This window comes from Podarcis erhardii (assembly GCF_964252035.2).
Source record: "Podarcis erhardii genome assembly, chromosome: 11".
NCBI classification, from domain to species: Eukaryota; Metazoa; Chordata; class Lepidosauria; order Squamata; family Lacertidae; genus Podarcis; species Podarcis erhardii.
The window spans coordinates 160,291-187,820 of record NC_138501.1 but is presented as its reverse complement, the minus strand read 5'-3'; the positions used below and the strand labels follow the sequence as shown (position 1 = coordinate 187,820).

General features: G+C 45.1%; 1 protein-coding gene across 4 annotated transcripts in view; it reads left to right on the top strand.

Moving 5' to 3' along the window:
- Window positions 1–27,530, top strand: part of DOCK8 (dedicator of cytokinesis 8) — a 162,571-nt gene that overhangs the window by 70,159 nt on the left and 64,882 nt on the right. For 3 of the 4 annotated variants that reach the window (XM_081880897.1, XM_081880896.1, XM_081880899.1), the window contains 11 exons: window positions 5,080–5,218; window positions 6,015–6,116; window positions 8,273–8,368; window positions 9,563–9,797; window positions 10,026–10,190; window positions 10,996–11,171; window positions 12,395–12,490; window positions 19,811–19,906; window positions 21,038–21,187; window positions 23,711–23,824; window positions 26,278–26,433. In XM_081880897.1, coding sequence (XP_081737023.1) covers window positions 5,080–5,218; window positions 6,015–6,116; window positions 8,273–8,368; window positions 9,563–9,797; window positions 10,026–10,190; window positions 10,996–11,171; window positions 12,395–12,490; window positions 19,811–19,906; window positions 21,038–21,187; window positions 23,711–23,824; window positions 26,278–26,433 — 1,525 coding nt within the window. The remainder of the gene's footprint in view (window positions 1–5,079; window positions 5,219–6,014; window positions 6,117–8,272; window positions 8,369–9,562; window positions 9,798–10,025; window positions 10,191–10,995; window positions 11,172–12,394; window positions 12,491–19,810; window positions 19,907–21,037; window positions 21,188–23,710; window positions 23,825–26,277; window positions 26,434–27,530) is intronic. The other variant, XM_081880898.1, reaches the window with a different exon arrangement.

The following is a 27,530-nucleotide window of genomic DNA, read 5'->3' as shown; positions in this document are numbered from 1 at the left end:
CTCATCCTTCGCCATTGGAGTCAGTTGACTCGACTGGTTTCTGACCTCTCCCAGGCCAGATATACGCCACATCCTTGCCTGCCTCTGCTCTAATTGCCTCCTACTTCTTGGTGTCTCAGATGCAGCTAATTCCTCCTCCTCTGGAGGTGAAGACTCAGGTGCAGCCAATTCCTCTTCCTCTGGAGATTCCTTGCTACTAGTAACCTAGTCTGCTTCCTTGCTACTAGTAACCTCCTCCCTCCACCCTCTTTGTTTGGGCTTCTGCAGGAAACAGTGGTGGAACTCTCTCTGCAATAATGGGGCATGCACATCCTCTGCCAATAATTATCCTCAGGCCCATAACATTTCCAGGCAACTAAGTATTGCAGCTTCCTCCTGCAGAGCTGAGAATCCAATATTGCGTCTATCTCATATATCTCCTCTCCCTCCACCATTACCTGTGGTGGAGGAGGTTGTCTAGGTTTCTGATATTGATGGGCTGGTGTGACCGGTGATAGGAGAGCCCTATGGAATATGGGGTGTATTTTCATAGAATTTGGTAGTTTGAGCTGGAACGATACAGGGTTAATTTGTTCCACTACCTCAAACAGCCCTACCCTTCGTGGTCCTAACTTCTTGCACCTCCCTTTCTGAGGCAAGTCCTTGGTGTACAACCATACTTGATCTCCCACCTTGATCTCAGGCCCTGACCGTCTATGCTCGTCTACACTCCTCTTGTACACTGCCTTGGTTGTGTCTAGCCGCTCCCTCAATAATCCGTCTAAGGTCTGCATTTCTTCCACAAGGTTCTCCGCCGCCGGCACCGACAGGTTACTCCAAGGGTCTGGGAACGCTCTTGGGTGTTGTCTGCAGGCTACAAATGGAGCTTGCTGGGTTGACGCGGCACAGCATTATTGTAGGCGAACTCTGCCAGTCCCAGCTTGTCCACCCAGTCCTCCTGCTGATAATTAACATAACAGCAAAGGTACTGTTGCAGCGTCGCATTGGTTCTTTCCAACTCTCCATTGGTTTGAGGGTGTCTTGATGAGGTCAGGCACACTTCCACGTCCAACAGCTGTATCATCTTCTAAACCAGCAAAGTGAATTGTGTACCTCTGTCTGAAATAACCCTCAATGGCAACCCGTGCAACTTAAACACGTGGTCCACAACATCTGCGCCATTTTTGTGAATAAGTCCACCACCACCATCCATATCACGGTCTGTTTCCTTGACTCTGGCAGATCTGTGATGAAATCCATTGCGACTGTCTCCCAAGGCCCTTGCGGGGTGGGAAGCAGCTGTAGCAATCCAGAAGGTGCTTCCCTCAGCGTTTTTGCCTGCTGGTAGGTCTCTCACACTCTCACATACTCTTTTGTCTCTTCTCGCACTTTTGGCCACCAGAATCGCCTCGTGAGCTGATACAGTGCCTTGTAGTATCCAAAATGACCCGCCGTAGGGTTATCATGACACTTGTAGCACTCGAGCCCGAAGTTCTTCCGCCAAAACAGAGTGCCTCCCCCGAAACAGAGTACCTTCTCACTGAAGCCCTCAATGCTGTCCCCATTTCCTCACATTGCTTCTAGTTTATCTCGTACAAACTCATCCGCTACTGTCTGCCTCTTAAACTTTGCGAGGTCCACTACCCATGCCGCTGCCAGTTGCAGTTGGTCTGGTTTCAACATATATTTCAACCCGGTGTCTGGCTCTCCCTCCAAGTAGTCAGGCTTTTGGAACGGAGCATCTGCTCTCTGATTTTGGTGTCCCGGTACATATCTTATCCGGAAGTTGAATTGGGCAAAAAACTCTGCCCATCGGCTCTGTCTCTGATTCAGGTGCCTCTCAGTTCTCGAGTACTCCAAGTTCTTGTGGTCGGTGTGCACCTCTACTGGGTGTTGGGCTGCTTTGAGCAGATGCCTCCACACGCCCAGAGCTTCCTTTATGGCAAGCAATTCTCTTTCCCAAATGGTATAATTCAACTTCCGAGAATGAAACGCACACAGTCTCAGATCTCCATTCCTGTCCTGCCACAGTTCTTTAGTCGGAGTGTCTTCATTCTTCCATCCTTGTGCTATTAAAACTCTTGCCGCCATTGTCACATACATGAAAATATTTTTCAATTTCCTTGGCAGGTCTTTTCCTACAATCCCTAACAAAAATGCTTCCGGTTTTTTTTAACAAATGTTAAATGGAACATTTTCTTCAACTCATTATATATCATTTCCCAATTTTCAAATTTTTTTGCTACAATCCCACCACATATGGTGAAAAGGCCTCCTCTGGTGCTCTCTCAGTTCCATCTGCAAGGACGATTGCACAAGCTCTTCCAAGGATTCAAGAGGCCCTATTCTCGATAACTCGTCCAAAATCGATTCACTCAAGCCTGCCTGGTACAGTGCAGCCACAGGTTTACTGTCTAGCTGCCAGCCCAGTTTTTGAACTAACAAGCTGAATGAAGTACAATAGGCAGAGACAGAATTCTTGCCCTGGCGTAGATTCAGCAGCTGCTGCTCTGCCGCTGCATTCTGAAACATACAATTCATCATCTGCAGAAACTCGCTCAGATGTGATAGGGCATGGTGCTTAGTAGCCATAAGCGGCATTGCCTTCTGGCTGGCTGATTACATAGGCAATTTTTGGTCCTGTGTGAGTGCCTGGAGGCAGTTAAAGGATGGATAGTAGCTAACAGATTGAGGTTGAATCCTGACAAGACAGAAGTACTATTTGGGGGGGGGGCAGGGCAGGTCCTGAATGGGGTAACTGTGCCACTGAAGAACCAGGTGCACAGCCTGTTAGTCATTTTGGACTCCCTGCTGTCCATGGAGGTGCAGGTCAATTCTGTGTCCAGGGCAGCTGTCTACCAGCTCCATCTGGTACGCAGGCTGAGACCCTACCCGCCCGCGGACTGTCTTGCCAGAGTGGTGCATGCTCTAGTTATCTCCCACTTGAACTACTGCAATATACTCTACATGGGGCTACCTTTGGGGTGGGGCTACGTGGGGTGACCCGGAAACTGCAATTAATCCAGAATGCAGCAGCTAGACTGGTGACTGGGAGTGGCTGCCAAGACCATATAACACTGGTCCTGAAAGACCTACATTGGCTCCCCATATGTTTCCGAGCACAATTCAAAGTGTTGGTGCTGACCTTTAAAGCCCTAAACAGCCTCAGCCCAGTATACCTGAAGGAGCGTCTCCACCCCCATCGTTCAGCCCAGACACTGAGATCCAGCTCCGAGGGCCTTCTGGCAGTTCCCTCATTGTGAGAAGTGAGGTTACAGGGAACCAGACAGAGGGCCTTCTCGGTAGTGGCGCCCACCCTGTGGAACACCCTCCCATCAGATGTCAAGGAAATAAGCAGCTATCCGATTTTTAAAAGACATCTGAAGGCAGCCCTGTTTAGGGAAGTTTTAAATATTTAATGCTGTATTGTTTTTAACTCTTGATTGGGAGCCGCCCGGAGTGACTGGGGAAACTCAGCCAGATGTGCAGAGTATAAATAATAATTTTTTATTATTCATATTAAAAAATATAGTCCAGCCCCCCACAAGGTCTGAGGGACAGTAGACCGGCCCCCTGCTGCAAAAGTTTGCTGACCCATCTATGGCCTCATATATGAGAAAAAATCTATAGCCAGGGAGGCTCACCTGGTGCCTTTATTACATATCTTTAAGCACCAGGCAAAAACATTCCTCAACTCTCAGGCCTTTAGCTAATTAAACAATCTGTGGCTTTTTTAAACATATTGTTTTGTTAGTTACTAGGTTATGTATTTTTGCGTTTTTATATTGTAAACTACCCTGTGATCCAAAGGCGGTATAGAAATTAAAATGAATGAATGATTATTATTGGGTTGGGTTTTAAAAAAAACAGGCCAATTTATGGAAGAAAATCAGTGATTAAGATGGCTGCATCAGTTGCTCTTAAATATTAGATGGCAAAGGGAAGAAAATAATCAGTCGGGAATAGTCAATCTCAAGCCCCCAGTCAGTGGCAAACCAAGGTCAGGTGGTACCCGGTGCGGAAAATTTCTTGTCCCCCCCCCACACACATTGGGGGAAAAATGCCTGCAGAAATGCTGCGCCCTGCCTGGTAGGAGGGGGAGGGGCAGACCCCCCCCCCCATTAGGAACTGGATCCTAGCCTGCACCCTGTTTTGGCAAATGGGGGTGCAGGCTGGGACTTGGGCTGTGCCAGGGGGTGGAGCAGGCAGAGCCGATGGAGGCAGCATGTATTTTGTTAAGAATATTGATTTATAACTAACTCTTCAGGTTTTATGGAAGCGACTATCATTTGTTGTTATTTTTATCATAAGCTCAGCCAAATATAATATGTTTAAGTTGAAGAATGACAATGGGAGAGTGTGGTAGATCACTACCAGTTTTTGATATTGGAAAGTGGACCAAACCTTGCTGGAAGTTGGACATGCCTGGTCTAGGACACAGGACACCAGGTGCTATTAAACAAGCAGTACCAGTCTTGATGGACCACTGATTCACCCTGAAGCTATGAATCAGTAGAGGCAGGAATCTTCAAGGCAACACTTTTAGCATGGGAGCATTCTCTTCATTTTTCTCCTAGTATCAGACTCTTTATCAGGAAGGGTCACCTGGGTAGAGCAAGGCTTGCTGCTGCTTTTTGCTGCTTTAGTCAGAAGGTTTTGCCCAACTGTTGCACTGCCAGAAGGCTGTGCTCTTTTGCCAACATGAGAGGCTGGACAGCCATCACTTGGGAATTGCTGGATGGAACATCTTCGTGATGGATATTGAGTAGTTTGGTGGGACTGGTTGGGTTGGTGAACAAGGTGTATGAATTACCGTCTTCCTGAACAGCGAATATTTCTGCAAAAGGAGTGGTGAAATTGATGTAATAAATTTCTGATCCACCAAAGATTTTTTGAAAAAAATAGTGGCACTGAAATATGAACTCCTCAGAGGTGGCTGATGAAGGTACAGTGTTGCCAATGGCTGCATAGTGCTTAAAAAGCCAGGAGAAGGCTGCAGGTTCACAGGTTCCTCTCCACCTCCTCTGTCAAGTTGGAATTCTGCTACTTGGCCTTAACACTGCTACGTATATTTGTTTTGTTTTATATTTTCAAATGTAGATCTCCTGATTTCTATGAAGAAGTGAAAATTAAGCTGCCAGCTAAACTCACAGAAAAACATCACCTGCTATTCACATTTTACCACATCAGTTGTCAGCCAAAGCAAGGAGCCTGTGTAGAAACTCTCCTGGGATATTCAGTAGGTCAATTTTGGTTCATGTTGGCAAGTTCTTAAGGAAATAGACATTTTCCACAAAGCTCAACGTTCCACTGTAACAATTTCCCCCTGCAAAACTTGCAAAAGATTTTTTCAACCAAAGGCAAAATTATTTGAATTTCTTATGCATGGATGCAAGATTTCAAAGGAGCATGAGTGAAATATATTCCACCACACTATCATGTTTGTAATGTGTATGACAAAAGTGCACTAGAAACATAGTTGCTATACACTTGTATATATGTGAAAGGCATATGTAGCATAGTTCAAATGACAAGAAAATGAGACACACATGTGTGCCAGTGTCTGTTGCATGTATGATAGTGTATGGACTGGGTACATGTCTTAGATCCCACATATAACTCATGGTTTACATGTATATCACACCTGTCATATAGGCATGTGGCATGTCATCTGTCATCCCAACTAGGAATGACTCCGTCCAGGGGCAGCTGCAGCTCTGGTGTATAAATGTATAGCCTACCAAGAAGAGTAATCTGCCTTCATTTGGTTGGACTCTTAAAAAGCTATTCGTAATTTTTGGTTCAGAACTAATCACTTTTACAGAACAAAAGATGGTGGCAGTGATCCAGATAACATCTACAAAGTAGCTATCAAAGAAATTAGACTGTAAAAGTCTTTACATTATCCACTATAGGAAGGAATACAATCTCAGTTGGTATTTAAATATTTTACTCAAGAATATAATTAAGCCAGATCAGCCTCCAGCATCACATGAAGTAATGATATAACACTGTTTTTCCATTCATTTCTTCAGTGGCTGCCAATTCTGTTAAATGATCGTCTCCAGACAGGCCATTATTGCCTCCCTGTTGCCTTGGATAGACTGCCTGCCAACTATTCCATGCACTCAGCAGAGGTAATGGGAAAAACCACAGAAAGAAACAGTCTCCCCTTTTAAACAGACACAATCGACTTTATTTTCAGTATAATGCAGAGCTGGGCCACTTTCCCTCAAGAGTGGACCGAGAGACAAAAGTGTTCTGCATTATCTAACCTGGAATAAAGATTGTCCAAGTCAATTGATTGACTTTCCCCCAAGTCAAGCATCCAGGATAAAAGACGGGGGTGGCAGGCGCCGAGTTCCACCCAATATTGGGGGGGGGGGGGGCTGGCACGCATGCATGATGTCACATGGTGGGAGGAAGCCCGACGGGGCCTAGTTGCAGCTGCAACCTGACGGGGCCTGCCAGGCTGCAGAATATTGAGGGAGCCCAGCCTCCTCTGGCATGCCTGGGGGGGGCATTTATTTTTTATCAAATAAAATACCACTCCTTCCAATTGTTCTGAAACTTATTAAAAGGAAGAAGAAAACACTTTGGGGAAAATAAGGAGGGAAACAAATAGGAAGGAAAAAACTCTGATAAGATGGAAGACTGAGGAAGCTTCCTAGGCCCTTTTTAAATGTGGGGTTTTTTTAGGGGGTGTTTTTGTTTTGTTTTTATTTTGATTATGTATTTTGTGATTTTGTATTTTGATTTTGTTCTGTGAACCGCTCTGAGACCTCTGGGTATAGGGCAGTATATAAATTCTAACAACAACAACAACAAGGTGTAAGGGGCTGCATAAAATGAAGTCCAGGCCACAAGTTGCCTAAAGGTAAAGGTAAAGGGACCCCTAACCATTAGGTCCAGTTGTGGCTGACTCTGGGGTTGCAGCGCTCATCTCACTTTATTGGCCGAGGGAGCTGGCATCCAGCTTCCAGGTCATGTGGCCAGCATGACTAAGCCGCTTCTGGCAAACCAGAGCAGTGCAAGGAAACTCTGTTTACCTTCCTGCTGGAGCGGTACTTATTTATCTCTGTGCACTTGGACATGCTTTTGAACTGCTAGGTTGGCAGGAGCAGGGACTGAGCAACTTGAGCTCACCCCGTCGCAGGGATTCAAACCGCCGACCTTCTGATCGGCAAGTCCTAGGCTCAGTGGTTTAACCCAAAGCACCACCCATGTCCCACTACAAGTTGCCAACCTGCATTCTAATATTTGCCTTACTTAAATAGAGTATCATATATAAATGCAAGGGGTGTATACACTAGGGGTGGAATTCGACATTGCACTAAAATGAATTTATCAGCTTGCAAGGCAGAATAATCCTCTTCTGCCATGTGCTGTTCTTGAGGTTCTCTTGGCACCACCAGAGCCACACAGGGTGGAAGAAAGGTTGGAAAATCCCTTGCATAGGAATCCCATTGAAGGGGTTCATTAGGTGGATCCTGCCCTATGTATGTTAAATCTCAGCAAAGTCTCTGGAAGTAATATGGGGAAAGGCATAATCTAGTTCTCCAGCATGAAACAAAACAGGGTCTTAATTGCCGGCCATTTAAAAAAGACATGTATCTGAACTTTGTTATTTTCATAATGGGACTTATGACTTGGTCCTACAGCTCAGTCAGATTCATGTTAAAAATTATGTTATGGAATTATTTGGTTTGTTCCTCTAGGTTAGCAAGCAAATATGAGGCTCTAATATTCAGAGGAATGTTGCAGCTTATGTTCCTTTGGGACATTGTTTGTGGGAGAACTTTCTAGGAATACAAGGTGTAATGGATATAGATTTCAATTCCGCCACTGCAACTTGTTTCTATGAAACACGGGAGAAGTAGTCCAGACACTGCTTTATTTTGTTTTAAAACTTCATCTGCCCCCACCTTTGTGCTTACACAATCATATGTAATCATGTATAGACTAGGAGATCATGATTATTTCCAGCAACTTGCTCATGAGCACTTTCTTAGCTAATGTCTTGGTCAGTTTCAACAATGAGCATTGGTTAAAAACTTAACCCAGATGAATTAATCACATAGTGTAAAGACATATTAAATTCTGTGCCATAATCTCAGCAACCTGATAGGCTGAGAATGACCTGCACTGGATTGCAAATGTTAATGTTGGGTGTAAACATTAAGTGTTAATTGCAAAAAAGGCCAAAAACTTAGTAGAATTGTATTGGCATCTTGAATACATTGTGTGTATGTGTGTGTGGTTTGATCAACAAGTTGTTTTATCTTCAATACAGAAAGTTCCTCCACAATCTCCTCCAGTTAAATGGGTTGAAGGACACAAGGGAGTGTTTAATATTGAAGTGCAAGGTATATCATCAGTTCACACACAGGTGAGGATTAAATTTTTACCTGGAGACTGGCAACTGAAATCCCAAGCATCAGAGAAGCTATTTCAAGTTCATAGCTTGGATAAAATGACTTGCTTAAAAAAATTCTGGCATTAGAAAAAAAAAATTGTTGGAATACCTGAACCCTGAGTTACAGTTGTCACCAGCTTCCTATTCAAGGAAACCCAACTTAAAATATAATGCAGCTTACTTATTTGTGTAGTTCCATGAGACTTTTTTAGAGTCTTAAAAACAACAATGCAGCACAGGTGCTGAGCAAGACTGGTTTGTAGTCCTGTTGTGTTCCAAACAAAGTTCTCAAAGAAGCCCCCTAGATGAAAATGGTGTCACAACTTCCAATTGAAATCATGTACACTGCCCTTACAAGTATCCATGAAAAGAACCAGGGAGAAGGTGTCAACTTCCAGTAAACTTGGAGCCTGTTCATATACCAGTATTAGGAGAAGGGGTGCTTCATAAGTCTTTCCCATTAGACCATTTTAGGCATGAACCCCCAACACACGCAAACCAGTTCTTCTGCTACTTGGGGTGTGAGTGTGTATGTAATGGAATATGGGTGCCCATTAAGTTCAGCAAAGTTTATTCATGTGTATCTTAGAATAGGTTTGCAGTTCAAATGGGGAAATAAAACCTGTTCCAGGATAAAAGGAATGATGTAGTAGTCTCCAAATGTAATCTTAGTTTCATTGCTTTGTTGGCTTTTTCACTTTAAACTACAGTGGTATCTCGGGGTAAGAACTTAATTCGTTCTGGAGGTCTGTTCTTAACCTGAAACTGTTCTTAACCTTTAGCTAATGGGGCCTCCCGCTGCCATCATGCCACCAGAGCATAATTTCGGTTCTCATCCTGAAACAAAATTCTTAACCCGAGGTACTATTTTGGGGTTAGCGGAGTCTGTAACCTGAAGCGTCTGTAACCTGAAGCGTCTGTAACCCGAGGTACCACTGTAAAGCAGTTAAGATTACAATCCTGAAAAAATCCTCGTGTATGACGCGTCTAGTCTTGTATTTCAAAGCAGTTTTGAATTTTAGAGAAATATCAGACATGATTAAACATTGATCCTTTATGATTTCTTACCTTTTTCCATTTTCTGTTTGGATTAATATTTAGTAGTGGAAGCTAAGTTACGTAATAGATTCCCCACATCATATGCATCTTTCTGGCTTATATTTATAGGACAATCACCTGGAGAAATTCTTCATCCTGTGCCATGCGCTAGAAAGCCAAGTTGCATTCCCCATTCGAGTGCTGAATGAGAAGATCACAGAAACCACTCTTGAACATGAACTAAAACTCAGCATTATCTGCTTGCACTCCTCCCGCCTGGAGCCCCTTGTGTTGTTTTTACACTTGGTTTTGGATAAACTCTTCCAGTTGGCTGTCCAGCCCATGGTTATAGCTGGCCAGACAGGTACTTATCATTGTAATTTCACAAAATGATGCTGTTGATGGCCAAACCCCATCATACTTTCTGCAGCATTTTGTTTTGGTTTAACAAAAAAATGCTATTTGCTACATCAAGCAAGATTTAAATAGGAAGAAAAGTGTTTTGAGGAATGTCTGTGATAAAGTGGACTTGGATCCTTTTATACCTTTTCTTTGATGTATCAGAAACTAAGTATTTTCTTTTTGTCTCCAGCCAACTTCTCCCAGTTTGCTTTTGAATCTGCAGCTGCGATAGTGAACAGCCTCCACAACAGCAAAGACTTGAGCAAGGACCTGCATGGCAGAAACTGTCTCCTAGCATCTTATGTCTACTATGTCTTCCGCCTTCCTGAAGTACAGAGAGATGCTATCAGGCTAGGTATTGCTTTTGGGCTTCTAGTAAAAATAAGCTGCTTATGAACTGAACCTTCTGGTTGTGGGCAGCAAGTAAGAAGGTCCTGACATTCTCTTTGCTCATTTATAGCTCAATCCTGTGGATATGTGCTCAGAAATAAATTGCAGTGAGTGCAGCTGGTTTTAACTCCAATTAAGGGTGCACAAGGTAACAGCTTCACTGAGGATAAGCCAGATAAGGAGATGTATGTGATATAGTAAATGCTATGTATGTTGAGTGATGCAATGTCTGAAGTTGCATCATCACTAAAAGGTAAAGGTAAAGGACCTCTGGACAGTTAAGTCCAGTCAAAAGCGACTATGGGGTGTGGCACTCATCTCGCTTTCAGGACAAGGGAGTCAGCGTTTGTCCACAGACAGCTCACCCCAGAACTCACCCTGTTGCGTTGATTTGAATCTTGCCAACCTTTTGATCGGTAAGCCCAAGAGGCTCAGTGGTTTGAACCACAGTGCCACCAATGCACCATCATCACTATCGGGTGGATGTCTAATCTTTCGCCAAGGGGCAATGACATACCCCACAGGCTTCCATGACTTAAGGATTGAACCTAATACATAGATTATAAGCACAGAAGAATGACATAAAAGTATATGTACATCTGCAGTGGCCTTCCAATCCTCCCCCTCCCATGTGTGGGAGACAGAAGAGGCTGCCTAGAGAGCCAGGGTATCAGATGAGGTGCTGGATAGCACATGGATGAGCATCACCACTTGAGTTAGGAGCAAAGGCTGAAAGGACATGGGCTACAATAATGTTTTACTCCTGGCAGGTGCAACAGGCAGCACTAACCTGGCTGAATCTCGTTATTACACTTATGGCCGTACCACAGCTTTCTCCGTGGGCTCTCGACTCTTTCAAAGCCGGGCAACAAGCTGCAGTAATCCAGACATTGCTGGGACACAGGCTTCTACTGATGAAGAAGTCAGAAACATCATGTCTTCCAAGGTAAGGGGCTAGAAAGCTGAAATTCAGGATGGGTTTCATTTTTGGTGCTTATTGTTGCTGCACCCAGTAGCAAATGTGTCTGGCTGTAGTATATTGGAGCAACTAGAGTCGCTTCATGGACTAAGCATATTATAGCAGTTGTTTAACAGTTATAGCGAGCATTATATTGCTTAAGTTTACAGTTATTGGATCACCAAATGGCTAGAGCCATTTATTGATCTCATTTGAGGCTTTGAGGCAGGTAATGCAAAGGATGCCAGTGCTTTTTACAGTGACGATCATTGCTTTGCATTGCAGAATATAGGAAATCACAGAATACAACCAAAGAGGAATAAAATCCCAAATGCACCTCAAAAGTTCCAAATAACTTCATAATAAAATAGGGCAAAAATACAAAATCTGCACTAACTTTCATTTAATGCCCTTCTGGTACCTTCAGCATTGTTTAGGATCAATTGGCAATAAATACCTATGTTAGAGAGTTGAATATTAAAAGCAGATAACTTCAACTATTTCCACGATAAAACTTACTTTATTCCAGAGGTGTGTCGTGTCTACATAACAAATGAATCTGACCCTAAAGTCTATGCAAGAAAGGTTCACTCAGTGCTGGATGGGATTGAGAGCCAGCATGAAAACTGGGAATACAGTCCTAAACTGAAACATATGAGGCCAGTTGTGTATTTGCATTGTTTAATTTACTGAGTATATAGCAACACTTGCACACTCCGCCATGGGTAATGGTGTTCATGTTCTCTTTCTTTTTAAATATTTGTATTTTATTCAGTTTTCATAAAACATACAACACATAAACAACCATAACCAACTGAAGTACTATTGGATACAACATTGTGATATATAATATCCGGTTGATTTAATTCTGTGTGTCCCTCCAGAGAAATCCATGAGTCGAAGGTGGTTCTATTGGGGGATCTGCTGTATTAACATTAGAAATGAAACAAAGTACTCCATTCCAAAATTGTCAGCATGTCCTCTTGCCTCCTTTATTTGGCCACTTAATTTCTCTGCCAGAACAATTTGTCAGAAATCTAGTATACCATATGCCACCTGTGTAGGGTTAAACCAGGTTTATTCTTCCAGTGTAAGCAAAGTTGCCAAGCAGTCACCATTAAAAAGTCACCATGTCTTTATTTGGTAAGACTGTGTATGCTCAGGCATTCATTCATTTCATTTTATATATGGCTTCTGGTGCTTTTATCCAGGTTGCAGATCGGAGCTTTAACCGAATGTCTTGCTATAGTGAGCCCACCAGTGATATGTCAAGCCCCTGTGGAAGCCCTCGACCGTCCAATAAAAAGGTAGCCTGCCACATAATGCAACACCAGTCACTGATGAGGTCTGCAAGTACACCAGTTTTGGCAATAAATATTCCTGTGAAGAAAAAGGAAGGTGTGGAGGATGAACCCTTTGCAAGGAGGGTTGTATCGGGCAGACAGATGAACCATTCCGCAGAGATTCAGGTGATCAGTAACTGAACACCTAAGCCAATCATCTTTGGATAAATTAATTTAAGGGTACATTTGGACCAGAATAGTAGCATATGAAATTGAAAAAATAAATAAAACCAATGTATTTATAAAATTACTCTTAAACAAGTGATCTCTACACTGTAACAGAGTGGTTTTTTATTAAAAAAAAAACACCTTCTTGGAAATATACTCAATCACCTTTCTCCAGTGCAGCAGAAAAAGAGTGAAAGGCAAATGATAAAAGGACTGAAGTTATCAGCAGATCACCCTGGGGGGCTGCGGGGAGAGCGGCTGCGAATGGCAGGAAGCCCAGTGTTCAAGGGAGGCAACGTATGGCCAGGCAAATCAAAAGAATGAGCCCATTTTGGTGTCCAAGCCTAAATGCCCAAGTGCATTCAGCCAGCCAGAATGTTCAGCCACATTTGAAAAATCTTATTCAAAAAATGATGCCTACATTGATTTCAGTATTGCTTTAAATAATGCTAGTGGCTCCCATATTGTTTTCATGTGACATTCTCCTTGTGCATATATATTTTTATATATTTTTGGCGGAGTTTCCAAGATGGCGATGAGGTAAGACGCATTTGCCGGAGCTCACCTTGAATCCTCCTTAAATTTGTGTTGAGGCTCCCAGCCTTTCAAGTTCTTGCTGAAGATAGTACCAGGGTGTTGGAGTCCATGCTAGGAGTTCACATTGCTGATAACTGTGAAGCCTGCATCGTAAATCAGCTTTAATGAGCAGATAATTGTATTCTCCGGCAGCCTTGGAAGCCTTGGAAGCAGCCTTCGACTCACTGGTTGCCCGCCAGCTCACATTCAGCTGTATTGCTATTTCTATTTCTTTTTATTACCTTCTAACCATTGCTATTTCAAACGACCCATTTTAAACGACTCATTTTAAACGACTCATAACGATGGGTCAAGGCAAACGCCTAAGAGACTGTGACGAGGCTTTGCCCTCCCCAAGAGCCAAACAATCAAAAACCGACCCCCCCGTGTCTGGCAAATGGAGTGACCCCACAGAACACTGCTATAGGGTGAAAACCCAGAACCGTTTCTACCCTCTAACTACAACGTCAACACCAGAGGAATTATTTTCACCTCAGATTAAAACTGCAAACGGCAAGCTTGGAGGAGGAAGGAGTGTCCCTTTGAAGGTGGTACAGGACACCGGAACTGAGGACTGCGCAAGACAAGAACAACATGAACATCTCCATCTTGTGGTCAGAACCCTTAATTGCATATTCAAGAAGATTGATGTGCTATCCTCCCAGCTATGTAACCTCGAACAGAAAATTGATAACCTCTGGTTAAAGCCTAAGCCATCTGTAGATATGGGGGAATTGAAGTTCCGGAGAACCTTACCCTCAACCAAAAAAGGAAGTGTGATTCCTAAATATAGACCAAATCCTGCACTGAAACATCAAGCATTGTCCCTGCAACCTAAGAAAATCTGCCTAAACATTGGGGCAGGGTCAGCAAGGTGGCTCACTCTGGATGGGGTCAAAAAGCATCTAAGCAATCTCCTAAACATAGAAACCACACAATGCGATCTCATTGCAGTATTACCTTTGAACCAGCACTTCAGGCCACAGAAAGTGATGCTTGCGTTTTACTCTCCAAGGATCCCCTCAGCTATCATCAGGCAGAAATCACTCTTGGCTAGGTACGATATCACCCCAACAAGAGTTTTTATGGATAGTAAGATCCACCCCCTTCTACTCGCCGGTCATGGCAAGGAGCGGACTCTGTCGGAGAGGTCGAGAGCACCTCGGGACATCGAGCCTCCTCTCCCGGAGGATACCCATCTGCACCGAAACTGGACTTACTCTACGCCCCCACGAGCTCTAAAGAAACCCACTGGCGCAAGTAATCTTCTAACCCCGCCGGAGGAAAGAGAGCTTTTAGCCACCTTTGGCGACCTCCCACCGAGGGAACAACAAGAAATAATTGATAGACTAGAAGTACTTAATCATCAGCTCATACATGTCCAGAAGAACGGAAAAGTCCTGCTCACTTCTCAGGATAATCCTGCCAGCTCTTCGGAGCCGTGCTTTAAGGAAGCAGGAAGTCTTCCTTATCTTAGTCCAGCTCCTAAACCCATGCCTCCCCCACTTGAGGGCAAAGCCCACCGAGGCTTGGCAGACCCAGGTTTTGTCTCACAACTAGGTCCCTCATCTCTACTCTTGATAAATTTTGACTCGCCCTCCAAGAGTTCCCCGCTGAAGAGTGTAGCTCAGAGTTCCTTCCACCAAAACAATTCCTTACCAACTAATCCATCAATGCCGGAACTGGAGTCCTCATATTCCCCTGAGCGGCATAGACCCGACATACAAACGGTACCAGTACGCCAAGCATCCCCAGTATCTTCGCTAGCATCAGGCCAGGGGAGTGCTCCACCTACATCAAAAAATGGCCCGGCTTTGATTGAAGACCCGGCCGGACATATAAATCAAATGGTTTCATCGGCGATCTTTAGACCTCGCGGTGGGGCAGTCTCAGCAAATCCTGTGGAGTTTCCCACTGAAATGTCCGCCCTTGGGTCAGCCAGCAGGAGACCCGTCCTGTTACACCAGTCAGAACACCTCACTACCAACTTCAAGACTAGGTACCCTCAGCAGGTGCCAGCCATGCAAAGTAAAATAACTGACTTTTTTGTGGGGTCTGCCCTGCCCCCTAAGGACACACATCTCTCCCTGAAATGACAGCGAATTGGACACAACAGGAACTCCCCCCTATCAGTCCTCAGCTGGAACATTGCGGGCTGGAGGGAAAAAAAACTTGATCCAGAATTCCTGGAGTATATTAACCTGTTTCATATCATCTTGTTCCAAGAATCGTGGGAAGTAGAGAAAATTGTCCTAAATGGCTTTGAGCTTCTAGAACTCCCTGCCTGCCCCTCCCTGAAAGGAGGCCGCCCTAAAGGGGGCCTAATAATAGGCATCTCCCTCAACCTACATTCTAAACTTACCCTAGTACAGGCCTTGCCTCCTTACGCCCTTACCGGGCTGATTGCGGGGGAAAAGATCTCACTTCTAGTTACAAATGTCTACTTGCCACCTGGGGGTTCTTCCCTCGAACTTGGCTCTAAATGGGGCTCGCTAGAAGAGCATCTGCTCTCATGCTATGTTAAGTTTCCTAATACCCCGGCAATAATAGGTGGCGATTTTAACGCCCGCACAGCAGCAAACTGGGACTCGCTGACCAAAGCCAAATGGTGGGTTACTCCAAACCTTGATAATTATGATCTGGAACATATCATGAGGAGAACTTCTAAAGACCACAGAGCAAATGAGGCTGGAGTACTCCTCTATCAAATGGCCATCCGCTTAAATCTGGTCCCCTTAAATGGCACATGTCTCCCTGACATTCCTGGGGATTTTACCCACCTGAGCGTTAAATCAAACAGCGTCCTCGATTACCTGTTGGTCTCCAGGGATCTACTTAAGTGCATTTCCACCTTTAAGATCGAGAATATACAATCTAGTGATCATCTTCCCCTTGTAGCCAAGCTCTCCCTGAACTGGCAGTCGGAGGCTCATAGACACGCGACCCAGATGGTAACCAACGAATCTCTCCAAGTAAGAGGAATCAAATGGTCGGAGACCCAGGCTCAATGGTACCAGGAATTCTTTCAAAAAGTAATCCTCGGGCCCCATCCCAACATAGGCTCTGCCTCAGACGAGCATAGCATAGTGCTGAAATGCTTCCACCATCATACGACTGATCTTACGTCCTTCTTCAGGTTACCACCCAAAATATTAAATCGAAATGAATATACTTACGGTGCCCCCTGGTATAATTCCCAGTGTAAACAAGCAAGACAGCGCCTCCGTGCTATATATAATGTATTTAAGACCTCCGGTGCATCTACTCTGCCAGCTAGTTATGCACAAGCCAAGCTAGTTTACAAACGCACGCAGAAAATTGCCAAACGTGAGTGGCAACACAATCGCTGGCAGGCTTTGATTATTGCTTCAAAATCACACAGATCCAGGGATTTCTGGTCTTTGATCAACAGAAGGGTGAGGAAATACCCAAGGGCAGTCATCCCTGCACCGACATGGGAATTGTTCCTGAAGAAATGCTTCTCACAGGCAGATGCTCCCTCCGACCACCTGACGCATCTGTTTACCCACCTACCTATTTGGCCTTCCACCGATCCTGACGAAATAGCCAAGCTAATAGCTCAGCTGAAACCGGGTAAAGCCCCAGGGCCCGATCTGATCCCTGCTGAAGCCATTAAACTACACCCAAAATGGTGGGCTGGCATCTTGGCCAAAACCTTCGATGCAATCAACGCTTCTGGCCTCATCCCCAAAATATGGAAGGAGGCCATTATAGTACCAATTCATAAAAAAGGTTCTCCAATGGAGCCGGAAAACTACCGTAACATCAGCCTCCTTTCGATCATTGGGAAAATTTATGCCAGCTTTTTGCTGACTAAACTACTGCGATGGGTAGATGAGACTAATCAGATTGGCCACGAACAAGCAGGGTTCAGAATTAAACGCTCTACAACCGATCATGCGATAGTTCTTTACCATCTGGCGCGAAAGTACTCCTCTCCCCCCCGGGGCTACCTCTGTGCTGCCTTCTTAGACCTAAAGGCAGCCTTTGACAGCGTTCCTAGAAACATTCTATGGGAGAAACTTGCGAAACAGGGCATTGATAGAAGACTCCTATGGCTTATAAGTCAGCTCCATGAAGGCACCCTTGCTAGAGTGAGACTTACTCCTGCGGGCGACCTCACAAATTCGATACCAATAAACAAGGGAGTGCGCCAAGGATGTATATTGGCTCCCTGTCTATTCAACCTATTCATCAGCGACATGCGAGCATCCCTAGTTAAATCATCTCCAAGTACACACGCGCCTAGACTTGCGGACTACCGCTGCCCACTCCTTTTATATGCGGACGACGCGGTAATTCTATCTTATACACGTGTTGGACTAACCAGAGCTTTGAAGATCTTTGCCACGTATTGTCAACTCAACCAATTAACCATCAACCATGCTAAATCCAAGATTCTGATTTTCTCCAGAAGCCGGAGATTATACGAATGGAAGCTTGGTGGAGCAAAAATAGAGCAAGTCCTAAAATTTCAATACCTAGGAGTTATTTTTCAACACAATTTGGGGTGGAAAGCTCAAATTCAACACCTACTTAACAAGGCCAAAACTCTGTCATATGCGCTCCTCCGATTCTTTTTTTCGGATGGAGCTTTGCATGTTCCCTCGGCCCTAAAGGTGTTCAAGGCAAAAGTGGTTGCTGCGCTTGCTTATGCTGCCCCGCTTTGGGCCGTGATGACAGATCTTGCTCCTCTTGAGACACTGCAAAATCAATTCCTGCGTCGGCTCCTAATGCTCCCCCTGTGCGTAAGCAACGCAGCCATGCGACTAGAACTGAAGATCGCATCCTTAGAAACTTGCCTGTGGAAGCAAGTCTTCAATTATTGGTTATCATTGTGGCATAGATTACCAAACCACTACCTTGTCCAATGCTTATGGCGAGATGAATTCTCTAGCCTTTGGTCTAGTAGAATTCATGCCAAACTCCTGAGTTATGGAATCTCTCCTTCAGATTCCCTAAAACTAGACCAAATTACCGCTCAAAGACTGATCCGCCAAAGACTGGATGACATCGATCTACAGCGAAATTATATGCTGGGGGGAGGTGTTTGTTCGCCCCAGAACATTGGTATCACTTTAACTTACTGCGTTCCATCATACCTCTCCTCCCTTTCGACTGTTGCCCATAGACTGGCCTTCACCAAAGCGAGGTTCAACGTTTTTCCCTCCAACGTCCTGAGACATAGATTCTCAAAGGGCCAAGCCCCCGCCACGTGCGAATGTGATAAGGAGACGCCGGAGTCGCTCCAGCACATCATGTTCACTTGCCCCCTGTTCAATGTGCCACGGGCAAATTTGTTGGGATCAATCATACAGAAACTAGAGGGTACCCCACCAAAATTCCACCTTGCCCAAATCTTGCAGGATAAGGATACTCATACGACCCTGAATGTGGCAAGGTTCCTGGTCGCTGTCCTTACCCAAAAGCGACGCCAAGGAGGACTACAAGCTAACTAAGGCGTAGTATGCCATTCTATTTTATAGTATTTTATTGTTATGGTGGTGTTTTAGCGGCTGTTTTTTTCCCCACCACGTGCACAAGCTGTTATTTATGTGTTGTTTTTACCTGTATGGGCCTATGGCCGTAATAAATATTGTTTGTTTGTTTGTTTGTTTATATTTTTATGGAATTAAAGATTTAGAATGGTGTCTGGAGTCCATTGAATTTGTAGGCCAGCCTGGCTGCACATTAGCCATTTTACCTTCACAAGGTCTCTGGCAGATTGAGCAATATGTACCTAATATTAATTGTATTACCTCCAAATTATTTTGGCCTTCAATAAATGAACTTTATATTTAATATATTTATATCTATGCATTTTGTTTTGTTGGCATTGTTAATTCATTTTACCCGAGATGTTAATGATCACCACTGTCCTGTTTTCCTTCATGCTGTTCTGTTTCAAATCTGCTACTTAGGGTTGCAGCTACCTGCTTTTTCATCTACCTGTTATCTGTTTTCATTAATCTTAGTCTATGCATGTGTGTGTGCACTAATCAAAAAAGGCTCTCATTTTAGATTCCCCCCTCTGAGAGCAGTGGCGTCGCAATGGGGGGGGCAGTGTGCCCCGGGTTCCATCTCTGTGGAGGTGACAAGAAGTCACCCCTCAGGGGCTTGCAGCGGTGTGAGCAGCCATTGCATCGCCGCAGCCACATGTGGAGGATCCTCCATTCGCGGCTAGTGCCGCGAGCAGAGGATCCTGGTACTGGCGGCAAACCACTGCGATGCAGTTCACAGCCTCCGTTCACGGCTGTAGCGGTGATGGAGGGATCCTGGCACCGTCCGTACGACGCTGGAGCCGCAGCGGCAGCAAACCGCTATACAGCACATGTGCGGCATCACTACGTAGGACGCATGCGTCGTGCATAGCGACGCTGCACATGTGCCCTACGTAGTGACGCCCGCCCCGGGTGTCACAACACCTTCCTTCGCCCCTGTCTGAGTTATGTTGTGTTGATGTCCAATGTTGAAAACCAGATTATCCTATTTTTGTTTTGTTTTTAATATACTGTGTAGCACTTCCATGAAGAGTTAGCACTTCAAATGGTAGTCAGCACTGGCATCGTGAGAGAATCTGTCTTCAAGTATGCCTGGTTCTTCTTCGAATTGTTGGTAAGATTTTATAACGATGCTTTGTTTTCAGTAACCAGGCAAGTTCAGTGCATTCTCATTGTTGGAGGTTTTGAAGAGGCCCAATTGAAGGAAGGTGAAGAATGCTTTAATCCTAGCATGGTTCCTTGGCCCTCGCAGCTATCGAGCCTTTCTCTGTAATCATATGAAAGTGTGAATTATGGGCAACCTATAAATGATAACAGCTTAGTCAGGGAAGGAGCTGTGGTGAGGGAATAGCTTTCAAGGAATCAGGACCGTTTCTCCAACAGCATAGTAGAGACTTCTTTAGGCTCTGCTTAAACTCTGGGTCACTGATAAACCTGTGAGGATTTGACTGCCAGTGAAAGGGAGGAACACTGACTCAGCTGAGCTGATCACTTACACAGCAAGAAACAAAAGGAGATAAATTTAAACATGATGCCAAGTGTGTGTGGTTCATTTTTAAAACAAAACTCTGTGTCTAGTGTTACATTTAAATATGGAAACCATTCACCATGTTTGCACGCCAGGATTTTGTGGGCCAGATGTATGCCACACCAGAAGATGCTTGCCTGATGGAGCAGAGCCGCAACGCTAGCTTCCTGGCAGTTGTGTCACTGCAGGGGAGGCCAGGACTAATATGGTGCACCAGTGAAGTCAACTGAGCAATGCCACTGGTGCGCCCACACAGCCCCAACCTCCCTTTCCTCCTCTCACTCACTAACCCACTGCCACTGCAGTTCTGTCTCACTTGGCAAGCCTCTCATGTGCAGGCAAAGGCAGAAGTACAAATATAGGCCAATGACACCAGTTGCATGAATCCCTGCACTGATGCCTTTGTGATTTTTTTAATTTAAAAAAACCACCAGTATTATATTTAACTCAAGCCAGGGAGCTTGTGTATTATTGCATTATATGCAGGAATTCTGGAAATTTGGGTATTGATTCTGAGTTGATGTTTGAATACTTGACATTCCTTGCAAAGATTTTTGGTACAGATTTTAGAGGCTTTTGTCTCAGGTTTCAGGGAATGCAGGAAAAGCTTGAGGAGGGTTTCTTAAAGGGCTCCAGAATATGCTGATTTTCTCAAGTCCCCAGTTTGGCCCCATTTTAAAGCCACACATTTATTAAACAGTGCCTATTCTTTTAAAGATCAAGAGCATGGCTCAGTATGTTGATAACATGAACAAACAGGACACGCCCCGCCGAAGTAGATTTTCCAATCGCTTCAAGGATGACATCACCACTATAGTGAATGTGGTCACCTCAGAGATTGCAGCACTTTTAGTCAAACCTCAGAAGGTAATTTTCTCCCATTAATCAGCTTCATTGGATGACTACTAGCTCTAGTATTATAAAAGGCAGAGCAATTGAAAAACTTCCCTTTATCTGCTTTCTCTACTCTATCGATAAGACAGAAAGACATTCTGAAATTTGGTAGAAATGGTTTGAACACCAATAAATTGCATTCCAAGGTATTTGTTTTGTGAATAACTTTTGAATATGTTCCCTCCAACTATTATACTCTGATTTATGTTCTTTTATACTGCTATGTGAGCAGACCAACAAAGGTATTTTAAAATATATTCATTTTCTTACATTTACATCCTGCTTTTCTTCTGACATGAAACCCAAGGTGGTATCTCAGGTGCTGGGCAGACCTACTTGGCTGTAGCAAGATGGTGGCTTCATGTGTCTTCAGAACATACCATGGGACCTAATCATTAAACGTAAATGGCATTTCCATGTGCTCTGGCTTCCGTCAGTGTCCCATTGCACCAGAAGTGGTTTAGTCCTGCTGGCCAAGTGACCCGGAAAGCTGTCTGTGGACAAACGCCGACTCTCTTGAAGCGAGAGGAGTGCCACACCCCATGGCCGCCTTTGACTGGATTTAACTGTCCCGGGGTCCTTTACCTTTACCTTTTTCACTATGGGAACTGTTATGTAGTGAAGTTTCACCCTGGGCCAGCAGGGGGATACTGTATATAGTTTTCACTCAGGTCTGTAGATAGTTTTCACTCAGGTCCACGTCAGTTATTTTAGGCGGGAAACTCTGGGTTGTGGTTCGAGGACCCGACCCCCACGAAGTGAAATGAAGACACAGGGACACGTGATATAAGGTTAATGGGCTAGAAAAGGCCACAACTTTATTGATTACAGCAATGAAAAGGTATTGGCTTAGGCATTGGATCGCGAAACAAGTGGGTTTATTCACCAGGGGTTCATCACCTGTTGATGCTAATCCAACTATAGGCTCACCCCTGATGTCACCGAGGGTCGTGCCATGGCCTCCCGCCAAGCAGGCTCCGGGCAGAATACACGACCGCCAGATTCCTTTAACGGAATACCCCTAAAAATTGAAGGCATAGGCGATGGCCACACCTAGCACTTTGACACACCACAACACATTATTCCAATGCCTAACCTACCCACCAATACCACAAAAAGTTGTGACGATTGCTACGAGGTAGGCGAAAAAACCAAAAAGCCTAATGCCAAATGGAAAAACTCCTACCAGGCCCCCCGGGCAACCGGGGCGACCAACCTAAGGTCCATAGCAAGGCCAATGACCTAAGCCCTAACTCAAAGGGAATGGATGGTTGGTGACTTGCACAGGACGACAACGAGAACCGAGGCCAGGGAGAGGCTGGCGCTGCAGCATAAAGGCTGCTGGACACGCCCCCCCATGGCACCTGGTTGGACGGCCACCGGGGGGGGGCGTGAGCGCCAGCCAGGTGAGCTGGAGGCAGGGGGCAATGGTGTTCGGGCTCCCGCCCACAACCACTCCCCTCTCTTTCAGGGAGGAGAGTCTTTGTTGTTGCTACAATCTTGACAGCCGGCTGCCTATAAAAGCAGGCCGGCTGAGCTGTTTGCTGTTCAGTTCTGTCCAGCTTGCAAGTAAAGAGCTACTCTGGAGAAATCGCTGTGTCGTCTGCTATGTTCGCCCACAACTTAACAGGAACTAATTATTATATAAGGCAGCCAGGTTAAGAAATTTCTATTCTTGCAGGCTTCAAAAAATGTAACAGCAACAAATTTGATGGCAAAGTTCCAGGGCTTCAAAATAATTTTTTATTTTATGATGATTTTGAAATTTGAATTTTATAAGACACCAGGATTAATTTTATTGAAGGGTGGATAATAAATTATATAAAGATTAGAAAAGACATGGATTTTATAACACCATTGAGATTTATTACTTCAGAGGTGGCCCAATGCATTTTACTAGCTCAGGTTGAACAGAAAATGACATTTTCCTCACCACCCACACCTTCACAGGTCAAGGTTCATTGTACTCAAGGCTGGCCAAGTTATTTTGACATGAGGCAGAAAATCAGACAAGTGCTTCTGTCTGGCAGTAAAAGAAAAATAGTAGTATGTTAAACAAGGAACAAATACTGCCCTTTTATGACTTTCAAACTCATCCTCATACTGCTTAATGCTAAGGCTGGCCAATGCCTTCTATTAAAATCAGTCAAGCTTTAGATTGCCAAACAGGTTTTTGCACTTTGTGTTACGTGTTACAAGTATTATCATGATTAATTCAATGCAGAATGACACATTGCCATTTTCATTTACAAATGCTAATATTAAGTTTCTTCCATGCCTGTAAAAGTGGTTGTTTCTGGGCTCTTAGCTGCAGGGCACTCATGTCATGTGGCTTTCCGGGTGCTTCACAAACTTGCGTGGCTGGTCAAGAGGGCACTCACATAAACAATGACCTGAAAAGTCCTCTGGTTATTTTATAAGTTTCCCCCTTCAAAATATGTGTAAAAAGAAAGCTAATTTTAAGTGTAGTAACATATTTTAATTGTTATTTTAAAGGAAAGTGAACAAGCAGAAAAGATCAACATTAGCCTAGCATTTTTCCTGTATGATCTTCTATCTCTCATGGATCGTGGATTTGTCTTTAACCTCATCAAACACTACTGCAATCAGGTAGGCCTGACTGAAACCTCCACCAGAACATGGAGCACCATCCAAGGAAGCCCCACCATGTTCAGTAGGAATAGTGTGCCCTCCCTAGTGTGCCTAGATGGCAACGTTAGCTTCAGTTCATTCCTTCATATAATTAACTTCTGTTTTAATTATACGGCTGGGACAGTTCCAGCTAATAAGCCCTATTAGCTTATTAGGGCAGGAGAATCAGTTCCTCGAACGCAATGCAACATCACAGTCATCTTGCACATGCGATGCTAATTTGTTTGGCAGAAGGCTTCTTGTTAGGCTTCCTGGTCAAAAAGCCATCTGTGAAGAGAGGTGGGGTGTCTGAACAAGTGAACATCCGGGGGGCTTCTGGACTAGTATACAGACCCATGAGGACTGTGTTATGAGGGCATGGTCTTCCTGAATGTCTGAATCAACTTTTAGTCCAGTGGGGTGGTGTCAAGCAGAGAGCAGCTCCTGCCAGAATCTGTTAGGAGATGAGTCTTTTCCCCCACTCTGACACTGATAGAGCTTAGTTCTTAGACCTTTGTCATTGAGCCACATACTGTATACACCAGGGGTCAGCAAACTTTTTCAGCATGGGGGCCAGTCCACTGTCCCTCAGACCTTGAGGGGGGGCCGGACTGTATTTTTTGGGGGGGTGGGAATGAACGAATTCCTATGCCCCACATATAATCCAGAGATGCTTTTTAAATAAAAGCACACATTCTACACATGTAAAAACACACTGATTCCCAGACAGTCCGTGGGCCGGATTTAGAAGGCTGGATCCGGCCCCCGGGCCTTAGTTTGCCTACCCATGGTATACACGGATGGTAGTCTTATACTCAGACTTTTGGCTTAGGCAGGTTGTCTGCTTGGACAAAACAAACCTTAACAACTTGGAGAGCAATCGGCCAAAAAAAGCTCAAGAACCTGCTGCCGCTGTCACTGATGGTCCCCAGGACATGGCTATCTCAGGCTGAGCTCCTCTGGTGGCAGGGCCCTGAAGCCTCTCTTTCAGTAGCTGTTACTGTTTGTTCTGCTGCTGCAGCTGTGGCAGCAGTGAAGCGCTCAGCTCCACCATTCAAGCATCAGGCAGCAGCAGCAGCAGCAGGTGGAGGAGTAAAAAACAACTCACAGCAAAATCCGGCACCAGCCCAAGCACTGCTGCTGTTGCTTATGCCGCTCTCATCAGCCAGCCAGATTTGAATGTGAGCGAGCGCGATCCCTCTGCCGAGTCCCAGCCCCCTTCCCTCAGGACACACACAAGAATGCCTCCAACCCTTCACTGCCTTTCCTTCAGGTCACCCTCCCCAGAGCTGTGTGGTGGTGTTGCTGTCCTCGCCCAACCTCCCCACCTTGGAGAGCCCTGCCTCTCCTCTCACGCACAACGTGCTTACTCTGGAGTAGTTCAGGGACCACAGGCCCCCCTGGGCAAGGCGGCACTGAGCAGAGCCTTCTTTCCTATTGGGCTTACTGGCTCGTTGCGCCAGAGCGCTGGCCTCTCAGTGAGTGGGGGAGCTGTGCGGCTTTTCCAGCGGCCTCCCGTTTCCCTGCACACCTGCCAGCTGTGCCCCGTCAACCATATGGCTGGCGAGTGTGCAGCTTCCTTCCCAAGCCTCCGCAGGAGGAAAGCGATCCCTGCAGAGGCTTGGGAAAAGGTCGACAACTCTGGGAAAGGGGGGTGGCGCTGGAGGGATCTTTGCACCAGGTGCCGGATATGCTTAAGATGGCCCTGGCAGTGAGAGACTCCTCTCACCCTCGCTGGGCTAGGGACTTTTGGGGGATAGGGGAGCAGGCTGGAGGGGGCCTCCTGCCCGTCCTCTGCAGGCTTTCTCTTCCACATGCCTCCTTGCCCCTTTCAATGCTACAGATTTCCAAGTTGTAAGTCATTCATGGTTTTGGCAACCCTAATTTAAAATATCGATTTCTTAATTTGGGATTCAAAAAAATAGGGGTCATCTTATGCATGGGGTGTCTTATACATGGAAAAATATGGTATTTTGTTTTTATACTTTTGTGCAAAGAAAGCTAAAGTTCTCTCATCAACTTCCTGTATCCAAAATAAAGTGGATGAAAAACACTTTAAAGTTTGCTGGTTTAATGCACGTGTGAAGGGCCTTTGGACTCTATGTGTTTACTTTGCTGTTGGTAACAATTGCAAGTGTTATTTTTAATTTCACAAGCAAGGAAACTACTTTCCAGACAAATTTGCTAAAGCATTGCATTAGTGGAAAGTCAGTCAAGTGATAAAACATTCTTGCTAGCAAAGAACATCAAACCATTAGATTCTAATGGATGGAAACTTACAAGATGCAAGTATTAAAAGGAGCAGTTTACAGTATTTGATGCTCCTTCATTATTTTTATTAAACAAAAAGTGATTCTAAAGTGAGGCAGGGTATTTCTTTCTGTATACAATTATTCACTCTAGTCATGTTTTCCTTTGTAAATTTTTTTCAGTTGTCAAATAAACTTAATACTCTTCCAACACTGATTTCCATGAGGCTGGAGTTTCTCCAAATTCTCTGCAGTCATGAACATTACCTCAATTTGAATCTCTTCTTTATGACTTCAGGATCTGCTCCAACATCTCCCTCTCCTTCTCTGTCATCTCAGGTAAGTACCCACTCCTATAGTTTGCTATGTGTGATGAAAGTATGAGTAAACATCTACTGGGTAGTGTTATGAATTTGGGGTGTTAAGCTGTGTGCTAGACTCTTCTAATTCCGGTATCCAGCAAGTGTTAGAATTTAACCAAGGATTCTAATTCTTGGAATAGCCAGGGTAATCTCCTGGTAAGGTTATAGCCTGGGTGATAGCCTGGGATCCATTAAGGGGGGGGTTGGTGCAAGATGGCAAATGGGGGCGGCACCTCCCTTAGCAGATAAGGTCAGAGTTTGGAGTAGAGTTAGTAGTGATATGACCTAGAAGTAAAGCAGCAAACCGAAGAAATAGTCTGTTTGAATCCAAGGCTTGAGCTATGGGAGAAACAAGACCCTTTTGGGGTGTTAATGTTGTGAGCCATCATAGGCCATCATAGCCATCATAGGTATATGTGTGTAAATAAACCATATATCATAAAGACACCACAGTCACCACCGTGCCTCATTTCCAAAGGAAACACGAACCCTGGGTGAGTGCTTGGAAGCCCTGGAATCTCACACTGCTTGGTGATTGGGGTGGCAGGCAATACTATAATGGTAAACAGGTGGTCAGCTTGTCACGTTGTTTTTATTGGTTCATTCTTAGCAGAAATGGCTCAATTGGTGAAGCCACAGCTCTACATTTCTGTTCATGTAGTCACTGCCACATACCAGGAGAGGGAGAGATGGTGGAGAGGTTTGGGGCTGCTCATGTGTTCTGGCAGGAGCACCAGAATGGCTCCATTTTTGTTCCCTCACAGCCAGGTCCATAGGGGGTGCGGCCCACCCTGGGTGTCATCCTTGAGGGGGGTGACAAAATGGCGCACTGCGGGTGGCAGCACTTACCGCGGGGCCTGGCCTGCAGCGCGCCCAAGTCACACGTCTCTCCTGGGAGTGATACAGTGGCTCGGGCCCCGTGCTGCCCAAAACAGCAGCGTGGGGCTTGCGCCCACCAGGCGAACTCCATGGGCAGGTCTCCGCGCCACCCCCCTGGGCAGACCACAGTGCCCCCGTGGGCGGATCGCCCCGTCCCCTGCCACTCCAGGTGCTGGAGCAGCTAGCTACAACTCT